Below are 16554 nucleotides of genomic sequence, written 5' to 3' on the forward strand. Positions count from 1 at the left end.
CAAAACGTAAACATACTTACGTTTTTACTGCGAATAAAACGTAAAATATTTACGAATCTTTCATGTCATAAAAATATATGTATAAAATATATATAAATGTTCCCTTTTTAACATTTTTAGATGAATGTAATATCCCTAAACCCCACCCCGAACCTAAACCTACCCATTTTATACATAATGTTAAAAGAATAAATCATAATGGACAGAAATGTGTAGGAAAATGACAATTTTAGTAAAAATATGACATTAAAACGATATTTTGAGCCACTTATCCTAAACCTACCCATAACAATTTCTTAAAACTACATACTGTTAATAAATGAAAAACAGACAAACAAGCGTAACGTTAATCACAATAATTTATTTTTTGCAAATATGTCAAAAGTGGTACCAAAGGGTAAAATGATGATGAGTTCCAGTCGCAGTCCTCTCTGGCTGTAACGTAATAGTTTTTATAGGGTACAGAGCAGAATATAATTTATTAATCCGTGAAATTATGAATCTGTCTTCTCTCCGTGAAGGCGCGCACTCATTTCAAATGTCAATCCACTGAAACACGGCATATCGCAATCTGCGACGAAGCAGGTGAGAACCAATGAGCGTTCGATATCAGTGCCGTAAATCATGTTGTAACGCTTCTCGAGGGTGGCGCAGGCGCACTGGCGCTATTTTTTAAATTTGAATCATAACGTGCGCAGGCTTTGACTGTGACGATCGCTGTTGCTGAGAATGAAGGTGAAGATCGACAGATAAAGGGCTGAATTTGAATCTGTTCCTCGCAAACATATGGATTCTAAAGATATGGAGTACAGCAAACAAATAAAATGGGTGTGATTTGTTAATTTATGTTGTGCTTTGGTGTATCTTATGGTTGTATTGTCAGTCACTGCATAGGAAAAAAATCTGACAGCAAAATATTACAAAACGATTATAGAAATGTTATTCATTTTAAGGTTTCAAAGTGTAGTCTCGTTTAACATTATGTAACGTTAATGACAATTGAACACAACATATTTGAATCATTAAAACCACGATTTTAATATTAATACATGGTAATTCATATACATTCACACTTTACGTTAGATGTTTTACGTTTTTTAAGCTGCTAATACGTAAGTATTTGTACGCTTTAGTGCTATAAATACGTCAATGTTGTACGTTTTTGTGTGTATGAAAACGTTAGTAAATGTACGTGTGGTAGAACCACACTTCACGTAAAAATACACACGTATTCTCATGAGATCACGTTGAACAAACAGTTATTGGCCGATACCGATATTTGTCACTTCCTTTCTTATTTGAAATTTTTTCATCAAAATATATAGTATTTTGATCATGTTTTAAATAAGTAAATTAAAATATACTAGCAGGTTTATTACTGCATCATCACATAATATCTAATGAACATCGATTGGATCCATTTTACATTCAGCAGGCCGACATAAAGACAACTGAACAAATACATATATGAAATAAACAGTGCTTTTTAATATTTTTTAGGTACAGAAATAGTAACCAAATATAAATTAGCACTGCATATTCTTCACTATATAAATTAAATACATATTAATCATTTATTGTAACAGATTTTATTGGACTTAATTAGTTTTTGTATACATTTTAATATTTTGTTAAGTTTAAATATGTACGAGATCTCCTTTAATAAAGCGGGACTCTTATTTTGACGGGTGTTCTAGTCTATGGAGCTATAAAACATGCAGTTCTTCAGAGATATTTTGCAGATTTAAAGTTTGCCAGTTTATTAAGCACCCCCGAAAAGGCATAAGATCCGTATGTATTTATTTATTGTTATTTTGAGTAATTCGCTGTATGTTGATGATAATGCAATGGAGAGAGAGAAAGAGTTTAATGCGCACTTCTTGTGCTCTGTATGTTTAGCTTTTGTGGTGTTTTTTGTTGGAGTGAAAACGGATGCAATAAACTTGATAAAACATCAGTCAAGGTTTGGTCATCATTCGGATGGGGTCTGCTACACTTATGAAAGTTACAGAAGTTATTTAGTCAAGAAAAGTGTGCGATCTTTTGTTATTTGATCAGGATTAAAGCTTAGACAGCAGTGCTAGGATTAGTCATTATGAAGCTCAGTGCCTTCACGCAGTTTATGAGTAAACCATCAGTGTGTTATATCTGCCTTTTTCCTGCTAAAGCCGATAATCCGATGGTTGTAAATTGAGCAAAAATCGGTGGCTGAATCATCGGTGCATCGCTAATATATATATATATACACACTCACACACACTTAATTATTTGACATAGTTTATATAATAAATGTATAATGACTCTATGAGGAATCAGTCCTCTAGTCTGGGGTTAGAAACAGAGCAGAAAGTTTAAAATCTGCCCCACACTTTGTTTGTTGCTCTGTTTATTTTCGACACGATGCGACGGCCGACAGTCGGCTCCCAGAGGTTTACACAGACCTACACAAAGACAGGCCGTCTCCACGAATCCTGGCGAGCCGTCTGGGTGAAATCGCTCCTTGGCTGACACGGCAAACCCTTCCAGCGGCTCCTCGATGACGACTCGTGACTGCGATGATAAGGAGATGAATCTGGGGGGATTTGTGATGTGGCGGGAGCGGGACGGCCGCAGGGGTTAGAGGCTGCGGGACACTGCAGGGCTCTGCGCGCCACTGATAAGAGTTTGTTTGTCTTCCTGTGGATGGTTAGGCCTCAGTCTGCAGCCGAGGAAACGCTGGGACAATAGGTGTGCGGAGCAGCCTGTGACCTCCCTCTCTCCCGCTCTTCCTCTCCCTGTCTCTCCCCCCATCCACACCTCACCGTTTCTCTTCCGTCTTTGCCTGCAAAACACTTTCATCAGCCTCCTGTCGCCTCCCCCTGCCGTCTGACCGCTTCAGAAGCAAGGATAGGGTCTACAGCTGAAACACTAAAACTAAAATCTCAAATGAACTTTAAAAAAAAATAAATAAAAATATCTTGTTGCCAAAGCACCATTTCTCATTTTTGTTTACATTAAGTACTAAAAAAAAATAATAAAAAATGAAAAATAAAACCATAAAGAAATGCATTGCTTAAAATAAAATAAACATTGACTGAAATAAAATACGATATAAAAAAAAAAAAAAAATGAACTTACTTTTTCATCTTGTTGCCAAAGCAGCATTTCTTGTTTTCATTTGAAGTAAAAAGTAAAAAGATTAAACTAAAATCATAATAAACATTTTCATTACTTGAAATAAAATGAACATTAACTGAAATAAAATCCCCAAAAATATTACATTTTTATTTCATGTTGTTGCCATGGTAGCATTTCTTATGTATTTCAAGTACTAAAATAAATAAAACAAACAAACAAACAAACAAACAAACAAAAAGAAATTAAACTACAAACATAAAAAATGCATTACTTAAATACTAAATAAAAGTTTAATTTAATTTGAGTATATTTTCAGTACCAAAATAAATCAAACAAAATAAGCTAAAATTAAAACTTATATAGACTATATATACATATTTAAAAAAAACTAATAAAAAGGACAAACAAAATTACTAAAACTTTTAAATTATATAGTCCTGTCAAATCAATTAATCACTATTAATCAGATCTAACATAGACATTTGTATGTATGTGTGTGTACTGTATATATATATATACACACACACACACACTTTTACAAACTTTTGTTAAATGTGATTATTTGCTATTAATTGATTTAACAGCACTAAAATTACAATGAAAAACTTTTTTATTAAGACTAAGATTTTCATGATTCAAAATCTTAATAAAAAAATAATAATAATAATAGTGCACCAATAATACTAAAATAACATTGTTCAGAAGAATGAGCAACATAATCATTACTAATTCCCTTCAAACTGCCTAACTGATCAACAAATGAACAAGAGATGCTCCAGATGTGTTAGTGTTCAGAAGAAACGATGAGAACGAGTGTTTAAACTGAAAACACAACATGTTCTGCTCGTATCTGCCGAGGAAACCAATCAAGAGAGTAAAATATGTGCTTCCTGAAATCTGTTTCTGTAGCGGAAATGTAAGTGAAGGTGTTTTCCACACAAACTGCAGAAGGTTTTATGAGTTTTACCTTCAGACCCTCCCTAACCGTAACTGAACTTGACTTGATCCACGTCAGTGTCGTTCCACAGACGATCCTCCCAAACCCTTATTATGTTCTTGACAGGAAACTTTTGACCGGTTAGCCGGTAAAGGAGTTATTCATATGAAGGAAACCGGCTGTTGGTTGAAGAGGATTCTGGCGCCTTTGACCTCTGACGAGACTCAGAGCCGGAAGTGAGCGTTTCCAGGACGCCAGATCAACATGCTTTCTTAAAAACATCATCGTTATCTGCATTGCTCTTGGAGTGACTCAATACTTTTGCTGTCTGCTGTTCTTTGACCTTAAAAACAAGGAACGATTATGTGAGAAGACACAGGCTTGTGCAACTCTTAACTCTTCCCCCGCTATTCACAAGATTTTCCATCATTATGACAAATGTGGGTGGATTTCAGCAGTGGCGGGTTGAATTTTATATATAGTAGTCTTTTAAAATGCATCTGAAATAATAAACTATGTTTATTGTAGTGTTGTCAAAAATATAGACTATTCAATGCATATAAATACTGAAATATCTGAAACGCTTCCAATACTCATTTTGCGCAGAATAGATACACGATACCAGCGGCTCTTTCTCTCTCTCATCTCTCTGATAGCAAGTCGACACACAAACTGCCTTGCTTCTTTGTCTCCAGATGAATATTGTTGGTGTTACAGGGCTTGAATTTCAGCAGGGGATTGCACATTATTTTACTCATTACCACAGATTTTGTTCTTATACTCAAAATGCGCCACATAATCCGCCTCTCAGTACTAAATTGAGTTCTTTTTCAATGCATATTGCGCTTAAACAGTCAAACACACACAGAATAATGTCTTGGTGAGTGCTAATGTAAACACAGTCAGTTATGTTTGAAGTGAACGTAAACAGTTGAGAAAGAAAACGCGTGTGTAACTGTATATTGGATCCGTGCATCGGGTCTTAAAGTGACAGCAGCCTAATAAACATGCTGCCAAATTATAAGATAATATTAATTCATTAATTGACGAAGTTGAACGCACTTAAAAATGGTGGCGGGGAAGTGCTTAGGAAAGTTCTTTATGTCTAAAAGTGGAATTAAACACAGCCCAGAAGGAGCTAATGTGATCGGCAGACATTCAACAGCATATAAATCAAAACGGCCTAACGTTACTGAATGAAACAAGACATACATGACTGTGAAGCTTTGATGGACTCGATCTACTGTGTTTTTATCATCATTCTGAATCCTATCTGGAGGAATCTTTCACACAAATGGGATTTTTGTGTGAAAAGTTTACCCACATTTAAGTTTTGATAAAACAGAATGAACAAAGCTTGAATCATTTTAGTTTAAAAGCAGTGGCTTTCTTTTGATATATTGACTGTTTACATATTCACAAGACAAAATATTCATGAAAGTTCTTTGAAAATGCTGGCAGTGGTGGGGAAAGAGTTAACATCTGTATCTGATAAATGATTCTGTGGTATTATCAGTGTGATCATGTGATGTCTGGACAGTTACATTGATTGATTTGATGCATTTTCCCAAAATGTGAAGCCTTCGCTGGAAACCCTCAGCACTGCGTGACCTTCTCTCGGCTCATAATGCTAGAAATGAAACTCATCTGTTGGTGCCCTACTGCTATGCGTGTGTGTTTTCCAGTATTAAGCAATTCCTCTGTGAGCCGCTCTGATATTCAGCCGAGTTTGTGTATGTGTGTGTCTGTGTTGCTTCAGACGAAGGCCTGAGGGTCAGAATGTAAGATGAAGCCCATCTCACACACGCACGAGGGCAGAGAACATAACAAACGAGGTGGTGTGATGGATGGCAGGACATTATTTGTGTCTGGGCTCTGAGAAACAGGCCCGATTGGATGTCCTAAACAGCCTTAAACATTTCATTGCATGGGAAAGAGCCATCGCTGCTTCTGATGAAACTAGATAAAGCCGTGGCTTATAGCTCATTTAACACAGAACCGCTTAGTGAAAGCTCTGGCATTTCCGGGTCAGCGCCGCCACCGGTTACGTCCCATGAGTCTGACTGATATACGTAAGGTCATTCATTATGAATGTCAGTCTGTCTGACGGCCCATCATAACAGCGTAATGAAGATGTACGAAGAGAAACGCTGGGGTGTGTTTCGTTAGCAGTTTTGTGTGGTTTTATATGAAGCCGTTCAGTGACTGGATGATGGGAGTAAGATGGAAAGACCAAAAATTGAGAGACTGTATTCAGAGTGGTGGTCAGTACATATTGGTTTTAAAATGTTTAAATATTTTGTACAGTTTTTTTTTTTTTAAAAATAGTTTCTTTAACTTAACTTTCTGAGTTATCTTTTTACATTGACTCAGTTAAGTTGTATTTACTTTGAATTTTAAGAATTTTAATATAAACTTAAAAAATTAAGTTCACCTTTCTTTGATAAATATATTCCAACATAATTACCTAAATTTGTCAAAGTGAAAATACTTAATATTCTACAGTAAGTAATTAAAACTTGAATAAGTCAGTGGAAATTGGTACCTCAAAACGTTGAGTGAACAAAATGTTTACAGTGAACATTTGTACTGAAAACTTAAAAAAAGTAAGTTCACTTTACTTTCATAAAGTTATTCCAACTAAACTGTATAACCACAGTTACCTAAATTTGTCAAGCTGAAATACTTAATATTCTAAGTAATTAAAACTTAAGTTAGTAAAATTGGTACCTCAAAAAGTTAAGTTGAGTGAACAAAAAACATATTTTACATATTTAACGTTTGTACTGAAAACTTAAAAAAGTAAGTTCACCTTACTTTCATACAGTTAATCCAAGTAAACTTTATAATTATAAGTTCAAACAACATTAAATTTGTCAAATTGAACATACTTAATATTCTACGTAAATACAACTTAATCAGTGCAAAAAGAACTCAAAAAGGCGTATATGCGAGTGAAATGGCTTCTCAAACAAGAACAAATGTAGGGTGGGACTTGATTTTATCCGTGGGGAATTGATTGAATGGTTGTGGTTTGCTATTGGTGGATCTCATTTGAGTGACAGGTTGCCCCGCCCTCATCATCACTGAAGAGAAGAGATTCTGCAAGATGGAGGGGAAGACATTCGGATTCAAGATTACGAGGAACATGCATTTAAGACAAAAATAATGTGCACAGATATGCAATATTCCATAAAAATTGTCAGTTTTGATTTCATGATTTCAAGTGCCATCATATGCAGTTTAGCAGGTTAATGCACCATTTTTGTCTTTTTAGATAATTAGATATTTTTACTGGAAAACAAGACAGAGATGCTCATTAAGAATTTGCCGTGTATTTACAGTGTTTCCCCATTCAAACTTTCTTACATCCTTGATAAGCTCGATTTACTAAGACAAAGACAAAGCCTGGATTGCCGTCACCGTCAGCTTGACGTCTAAACATGGCACTTCCTGTTGTCCTTACAGTTGTTGTAGCTTCCTGTATTTCCTCCCACTCTGTCCTTTGTAAAAGAGCAGAGAGTGTGTGCAGTGTTGTTTACCTGAGTCACTAAAGACAAGCATTTCTGAAAGAGTCTCTTCTGTGCGCCAAGGTTATTTGATGAAAAATACAGTCAAAATTGTGAAATAATTTTACAATGTAAATCAGCTGTTTTCTATGTGAATATATAGTAAAGTGTAATCTATATCCTGTGATCAAAGCTGAATTTTCAGCATCATTACTCCAGTCTTCAGTGTCACATGATCCTTCAGAAATCATTCTAATATGATGATTTGCCGCTCATGTAACATTTATGATTATTATCAGTGTTGAAAACAGTTGATCCTTTATTCATAGCTACTGCTTTTCAGATTCATATAAATAAGTAATATGATTCAAAGCTTCATTCTCCCTATAATTACACTATTTTGCTTCTTTTAGATGTCATTTTGTGCATTTAAGTTGTTCATTTAGCGCTTAAAGCCTTTATGTAGCTTTCCATTTGACTTCAGCTAATGCTGGATCATTCTTTCACACAGTGATTTGTCGAGTCGAGTGATGTTTTCTTTAGCAATGCTGCATGTGTCATTCATAGTTTTACCTGTAGATCTATTTGAAAACATCTTAAATTTGGCACATTTATCTCAGTTTGTTATGCATCACATTTCCAACAGAGTGCAAGAATCATTTACTGGAGTCAGAATCAAAATCATTGAATTCCTCACGTTTTCTGTCGAATGAAGTCATCATGGTGAAAACGAGTTTTTAGTGTCACATTTCCAGTCGTGGCCTAAATATAAGATTTAAGCATTTGAATTGCACATAACATTTTCATGCATTTGGACTACATAAACTTAATGTGATGCATATTTGTCAGTCATACATAAGTGAAATGTGTAACATTTCTGAACTAAAAAAAAAAACAATTGTTAAATGATCATATTTTCAAAATGCATTTTTTTAAACAATGACCCTTATTCAGTTAAAAAGTATGAACATGGTTAAAATATGGCTAGCTGCTGAATGAGCAATATTCAGTTGAGACTGAAAGAAATTGGATTTGATAACAAATATGTAAAACTGATTGTTGTGTGTTTAAAACACATTCAGATTATTAGTGCTATTACAGAAATCTGACCCGTTTCATTTAATGCATGATTGATGAATGTGCATCACATGTCGTTTCTGCAACGTGCTTATGTTAAATCTGTCCAATCCAAATGGAGGGAAACTTAATATGCAATTCAAATTAATTTAGGTCTAAATATTTTTTAGCATGCCTTAGCTCTGATGGCTCCTGACCCGTGTCCTCCAGAGGAAGGACGTGGTTTATTCTAGAGATGATTTATGAGCTGCTGGCAGGATATTTTTCCCCAGGGCCACAGATGATTTCAATAACTCTTTTATTCTCTTTAGACTCCAGTGCGATCTGCGAGCTGAAGGATGTTCCCGGAAACAGCAATGATTGGATCGTTCTGCAGGAAATGCATCTGGGATGCTGGACGGACTTTACCACCCGGGACGGGGCAGAAGTCCACATCCTCAGCCTGTTGTCCTCAAATGTGAGTTGGCTTTGGGATCACTGTGTGTTTCTTGTGTGTACAAACCAGCTGTTGGACAGACCAGCTCAGACCAGCGTTCAGTGGTTCAGTGCTTACTTTACTTTACTTTACTTTACTTTACTTTACTTTACTTTACTTTACTTTACTTTACTTTACTTTACTTTACTTTACTTTACTTTACTTTACTTTACTTTATACTTTATTAGTGCTGCGCTGGTTCAGGCTGGTTTAGTGTTGGCAGACCAGATAACCTTGTGACACTGTAGCATGCTTAATACGGAAATAATATACTTAAGTGTGAACTGAAAATGTACTATGATTTAAATGCATAGTGTATGCAATTATCTGAACTTCAGAGTGTTTTTGACCTACTTAAGTAGGACTTAAGTACATTGTTATATGCAATTTTATAATGTTTATAGCATACTGCTGGAAAATGCATTTTTAATTACACATTTGTAATGATGAAGTTGCATTTTGGTACATTTAAAATATATTAACTTTAAATGTAATATAATTTCAGTTTACGTTGCTTTACGTGTGCTTTAGTATGTTAGTCAAAACATCAAAATGCATGCACTTCTTTAAAAGATTATTAATAAAAAAATGACAGTGGACATTTTAAAAGTGTACTTAAGTGTGTTGAGAAACTCTCTTTAAGTGCACTTAAGTGGCCTTTTATTTCCTTCATATTACACTCTAAAAAATGCTCGGTTAAAAACAACCCAAGTTGGGTTGAAAATGGACAAACCCAGCAATTGGGTTGTTTTAACCCAGCAGTAGGGTTAAATGTTTGCCCGACCTGCTGGGTAGTTTTATTTAACTCAACTATTGTTTAAAAATTACTGTATTGCTTAATTAAAATGAACCCAGAGTATGTTGGAAATGAACATTTATTCATGTTCAATGAATAATTATTAAACAATAAACATTTATTAAATTGCTTATTAATAAATTTATATTAAAAACTATTACATTTATATTAATAAAATATTAAAGCTTATTATTAAACATTCACCTTTTGTCTATTATTGTTGTCTCTAATTGCATCTGGTTTTTAATTTCCCAACTATTTTGGGTTCATTTTAAACTAGCCATATAGCAATTTTTAAACAATAGTTGGTTTAAATAAAACTACCCAGCAGGTTGGGCAAACATTTAACCCAACCGCTGGGTTAAAACAACCCAATCGCTGGGCTTCTCCATTTTCAACCCAACTTGGGTTGTTTTTAACCCAGCATTTTTTAGAGTGTATATTAGCTGCAAGTGCAAAAAAAAAAAAATGCTGGGTTAAAAACAAGTTGGGTTGAAAATGGACAAACCCAGCGTTTGGGTTGTTTTAAACCTGCAGTTGTGTTAAATGTTTGCCCAACCTGCTGGGTAGTTTTATTTAACTCAACTATTGTATTTAACCCAACTGCTGGGTAGTTTTATTTAACTCAACTATTGTATTTAACCCAACTGCTGGGTAGTTTTATTTAACTCAACTATTGTATTTAACCCAACTGCTGGGTAGTTTTATTTAACTCAACTATTGTATTTAACCCAACTGCTGGGTAGTTTTATTTAACTCAACTATTGTATTTAACCCAACTGCTGGGTAGTTTTATTTAACTCAACTATTGTATTTAACCCAACTGCTGGGTAGTTTTATTTAACTCAACTATTGTATTTAAGCCATACAGTATTTAAGCCAACTTGGGTTGTTTTTAACCCAACATTTTTAGAGTGACTTGTAGTATTTGAAGTACACTACAAGTGCACTTTAATACAATTAAGCACACTTCTATTTCACAAGTGTTGTCATGCTGTTTACCAGCAATACTACGCTCTAAAAATGCTGGGTTGTTTCAAACCCAAATTTGGGTCAAACATTTTTTTTTTTTTATTTAACCCACCCATTGGGTTTGTCCATATCTGACCCAGATTTGGGTTGAAACAACCCAGCATTTTTAGAGTGTAGGTTATCTGGTGATGCTGGCTTGTCAGTGATCAAAAACACACAATTTGGCCTTTGTTAGAACACAACAGATTGTAAAGTCATAATGACTCTCTCACTAACAGAAAAACCCAAAAGCTGAAATAACAGTTTGCTCAAGTCTGCCAGAACAGTTTGCTGGAAGTCGAGCACAATGACTAGCAGATGACCCGATTTCCCATGTTGAACATTTGGGACATCTCGCTTGAGCAAGAACGTCACTAATACACTCCATGTGGGGTTGGGAAAGACCAACGCAGACCATTACTAAGCATGTCCCATGATGCAACACTCAAAGCAGGAGGGTTCTGTGTGTCTGCATCATCTTTTTTGTGACTGTGTGATCTTTGTCATGTCGATGTTGGATGATTAATTATCAGCATCTGACAGCTGGAGAGTAAATGCCTTCACAGCGTGAGGATGATGAGAGGGATTTTAGGATGATACACATTGTGCTCAACTTCCAGCAAACTGTTCTGGCAGACTTAAGCAAACTGTTTCTTCATCTTTGCTGAATGAGTAAATGAATAATAATAATTGCAACACAATGCTGTGGAAACATCCTGTCCTTTAAAGGGGATCTATAATGCTCCTTTCACAAGATGTAATATCAGTCTCTGGTGTCTCCAGAATGTGTCTGTGAAGTTTCAGCTCAAAATCCCCCACAGATCATTTATTATAGCTTGTCAAATATTTGGGTGTGAGCAAAAACACGCCGTTTTTGTGCGTGTCCCTTTAAATGCAAATGAGCTGCTGATCCCGCCCCCTTTCCAGAAGAGGGCGGAGCTTTAACAGCTCAACAACAACAAAGCTGGAGAATCTCACGCAGTCAAAATGAGGAAAGTGTTCAGCCTTACATTGTTCAAACCGGAGTCGACACTGATGGAGAGACTCAGGAAGAGCTTGAATATGGAAAAAGTCAGATTTTCATGATATGTCCCCTTTAGCTTCCAGAGTTCAAAAAGAGTCCAAAAAGTTGAGTTGTCACATGTTTTGGAGGAAAAAATAAACATATTTTCTATTCTGTGATGTTCATTCGAGACACAACTCATTTGTGTCCAGTTTTATTTGTCTTGAGGAATTTTGTGAAACTGATATCAGCCGGTCCAGAGAGCGTCTTTTTTGATGAAAGCCGATGGTTATGAAAGAAACTTCTTTGTTCAAACACACTGCATAACTGATAATGGAGTAGATCTACAAACCAGCAAGAGCTCAAATAGAAGTGCACTACTTCAAATCTTCAAACAATATTTTTTTAAAAACTGTACTTGCAGTTAATATGATATTAAAGCTATAAAAGGCCACTTAAGTACACTTTCATGACTGTTTCTTAACACACTTAAGGACACCTTTTTTTTTTTTTAAGTGCACTTTATAATGACAAATTAAAGTTTTTACTTTAAAGTACAATTGAAATCATTGTTTTAATAATCTTTTATACAAGCGCACTTATTTTGATGTGTTGACTAACATACTAAAGCACATGTAAAATACTTGATTATAATTTTAACTGTAGTGTGTTTTTCAATATTACATTTAAAGTTAATATATTAAAATGCAACTTCATTACAAATGTGTACTTAAAAATATATTTAAATACAAGTTTACAAGTATATTTCAGTTTACTATAAATGCTTGTCAGTACATTCAGCACTTTAACCATATTTCAAAGACTATAGAAATATGAAAAAAAATAAGTGTTTCAAAAACACTTTAAAAATCATTTAATATAAATTTAAACTAAAATACACTTTAATTTCATTGCAATTAACATGCAATTAAGTGTCAAAAGAACATTACATTCAGTTCACACTTAAGTATGAAATTACATTTAAAGATCAGCTTAAGTGTTTCAAATTCAGCTAACTCATTTGATATGCATTTAAACTCTAGAACATGCACTAAAGTGTCCGAAAACATTAAATTCATTTTGCACTTAAGTATATTATTTTAAAGCATATTATTTCCGTAACAAGTACTCTTTTTAAGGACATGATAAAGTGCACATCTTTTTCACAAGAGCCTCTTCTTCCAGGCAGATGCATTTCATCATTGTTATTTTTTTATGTGAATGATCCCTTTAATAAGCCACCAAACACACACACACACACACACACACACACACACACACACACACACAAAGAGGAGTGGAAGTGAGTTGTGCTGGAGTGGGCGGAGCTTCAGGCTTCATTGATGTCACTGTCTGGCCGAGAGCCGAGTCTGGAATACTGGAGCCGACCCGGGTCGAGGGGAGAGCCGAAGAATAACGGGAAGCTGTTATGCATCAGCAAAGCCCTGAAAAAAAGTGCTCTTGAGAAAAAAAATGTGCAAAAGGAAAACAATTGTATCTTGAAAGTACAGGAACAAAAATAGCAAGGGCGAGTGATCAGGCACCACGGTGGACATTGTTTGACCCAAACGGAGTGAGGTGGACAGCGATGGATTATGGGAGGTCTGCGTTTCTGTAAACACCATTGAGGATTGGTGCAAATTATTAACATGGCTGGATTGTTTCCTTCAGCACGCAGTTTCCATATTAAATATAGAAGCTCGTTCCCGCGGAAATCCAACTAAAGCTGTTTGCAATGAAAATTCAGAGATTCACACTCATGATTCAGAGACACAAATGAGTCAGTTGGTAATGCAAAGGAGAAGAGTTGGAAATTGTTACCAAATGTATATGTGTATTCTCTGCTTAAAATACATTTAGATGAGAAAACTTAAAATATTGTAAATATACAGTGTACTACCATACTACACTTTGGAGTCAGTAAGATATAAAAAAAAAGAAAAAAAAAAAAGAAATGAATAAATTTATTTAGCAGTCAATTGATCAAATTAATCTAAAGTGAAAGTAAAGACATTTATAATTTTTCAAAAGCTTTCTGTTTAAAAAAATGCTATTCTTAAAAACTTTCTCTTCATCAAAGAATTCTGAAAAAAATAAATAAACAACATTGATAATAATCATAAATGTTTCTTGAGCAGCAAATCTCCATATTAGAATGATTTTTGAAGGATCATGTGACACTGAAGACTGGAGTAATGATGCTGAAAATTCAGCTTTGATCACAGAAATAAATTATAGTTTACTATATATTCACATAGAAAACAGCTATTATAAATAGTAATACTATTTCACTATTTTTACTATTTGATCAAATAAAAATGATTATATTTCTCTTTAAAATAATTGTTCTTCTTTTTTTAATGATTTATTTATAAACTTTTTCAAAGCATTATCAGAAAGCTTCATACAATTAAAGTTTTAACTTTTTCCCCATAAAAACCATTTCCACCAAAATAAACACATAAAATATTAAGTATATAAACTATAACAATAGTAATAATAAGAACAACAACAACAAATGTTAAAAAAATGTTAAATAATGTACTTATTTGCAAATGAAGACTATCACTGTAGGAAAAATTTAATTAATTAAAATAATAATTAAATAAAAATGCATAAACAATAATACACTTCGAATCTCTGACTTATTCGTGGTCTGTAAATAATTCTTCTTATTATTAATAATTACAATGTTCAGTAGTGTATTTGGGGAAATTCTGTAAATTTGACACCTTTTTTAATTTTCTCTAAATTTGACATCTTTTTTTGAAATTTTATTTATTTATTTGAACTATTTTCTATATTTCCTAGAGCTATTAATACTGAGAGAGATCTCACTGGTGGTTTGTCCCCTCAAAGGCCTCACACAGGAAAGATTCTTCTGGATTTGCTTCTTTGTGCTCATGGACGTCAAACAACTTTCCTCCAGTGAGATTAATTAATGCTCGTCAATCTCACGCTCACTGATGATGTTTCACACACACACAGAGATCAAAATGGGGATCTTCTGGGAGCGTTTGACCAAGAAACATGCACTGCTGAACAAAAGCTGCTTTGTTCAGATTACACTTTAAAATGTTCTACACATCTGTAACATTTAACACCGAAGTGAAATGTGTAGTTTTTAGTTTTGTGTGTGAAGTCAAGCATCGCTGTTACTAGAGCTCAGACTGAACAACCTCAAACCTCGAAGTACTGAAGTTGAGCAATTGCAATTTTTTTTTTTTTCTGGTCTGTGACTCTTTTCACACCAGACAGGAAGTAAACAAGTAGCACATCCTAGAAACCAAGCAATGCCCTAGCAACCACCCAGATTTCGCTCAAATCTACAGATTATATCTTATATATCACTTATATCACTTCAGAACCTTCATGGCGTTTTCATACACACACACACACACACACACACACACACACTTTGTTCTTTATTAGCCGCATGCCATTGCCTCCCTAATGGCCAGCAGAAATGACTGTATGTGTGAGAGTAAGCGCAGTGGAGAGTGTGTGTTGAACATGAAACACGGCTAGACTGACCGCCGAGAGCCTTGATTAACGCAGCGGTGGGACGGCGCGGCGCGGAGCTCTTTGTGAACCTCTGCGACCGGCGGGAGGCTGAATCCTGGTGGAAACCCTGCGGGCGGACGCAGCACGCTGACGACCCATCGATTGAATGAAAGCCAAACAATGTTTGCCTCTGCTCTGTTCCTTCAAGCAGAGCGCTGAGAGCTGAAAGCCCAGATGACTGGCAGGTCAACAGATTATGATCTGAAAGCCTCACTTTTAACGGCATGTCAGTCTTAATTATCAGGTAGAGTTTCTCTGAAGTGTTAAAAGCTCAGTAAAAGCCAGCATGTGCAGCTACTATCGGCAGCTGTGTTATTCACAGGAAATCACTCTTTTTTTTCTTTTTTGGGATTAGACTTTTTTTTATTATTTTTATTTTTTATTTTTTTTGTCTCTATTCCTTGTTGAAATACTACTGGGCCCCTAAAGGGACATTCTGTGATTGCTCCTGATAATCATTGAGTTCTGTCATGACAACTCTCGGAGTGTTTGGTATGGTAATGGATATGACAATGTAGATATTTTTGGTCTTGGCGGAATAGATCTGCTACGCTGCTGCTGTTGATTATTGCTGCTGCTGCTGCAGAGCAAGTACGGGACTTGCTACTGCCAATACATACACGACCCGCTGCTGTGAGCAAGTAAAACATGCTGCTGCTGTACAATATACCGTACATGAATAACCATAGCAGATCTATACAGGTGGAGCTGGGGAAGGTGGAGGGTTTCTGAAGCACGCTGCGCTACTAAGCAATGCTAACTCATGTATTTAAAGATTAAGCACGCAGCTCATTGGCTACTAAAACAGCAGGAACCAATCATATGTGACATATAGATATTGATGTGATAATTAGGTGTGTTAAAGGACCTATTAGCCTGCGGCATATAGAGTTTCATGCCAGAACTTTGTGTTTCTCCTAGAAAGTTTGCCTTTGCTCACATAACATTTGAATTCTCTCGCAAAACTATTGTTTTCCCCCAAAAATTTGTGTCAGCTTGAATAACATTTGCATTCTCTCGTAAAACATTTAGGTTCTTTTGCAAAACTATTGCGTTCCCCCAAAA

General features: G+C 35.2%; 1 protein-coding gene across 5 annotated transcripts in view; it reads left to right on the forward strand.

Annotated features, from left to right (window-relative positions):
• eng (endoglin) overlaps positions 1-16554 on the forward strand; it is a 53112-nt gene that overhangs the window by 10529 nt on the left and 26029 nt on the right. For all 5 annotated transcript variants that reach the window (XR_010897031.1, XM_067408407.1, XM_067408410.1 and 2 more), the window contains one exon: positions 8952-9097. Coding sequence is in view for 4 of the 5 variants with exons in the window: in XM_067408407.1 (XP_067264508.1) it covers positions 8952-9097 (146 nt within the window). In the remaining variant the exon portion in view is untranslated. The remainder of the gene's footprint in view (positions 1-8951; positions 9098-16554) is intronic.

Source organism: Chanodichthys erythropterus, chromosome 13 (assembly GCF_024489055.1).
Source record: "Chanodichthys erythropterus isolate Z2021 chromosome 13, ASM2448905v1, whole genome shotgun sequence".
Lineage (NCBI taxonomy): Eukaryota > Metazoa > Chordata > Actinopteri > Cypriniformes > Xenocyprididae > Chanodichthys > Chanodichthys erythropterus.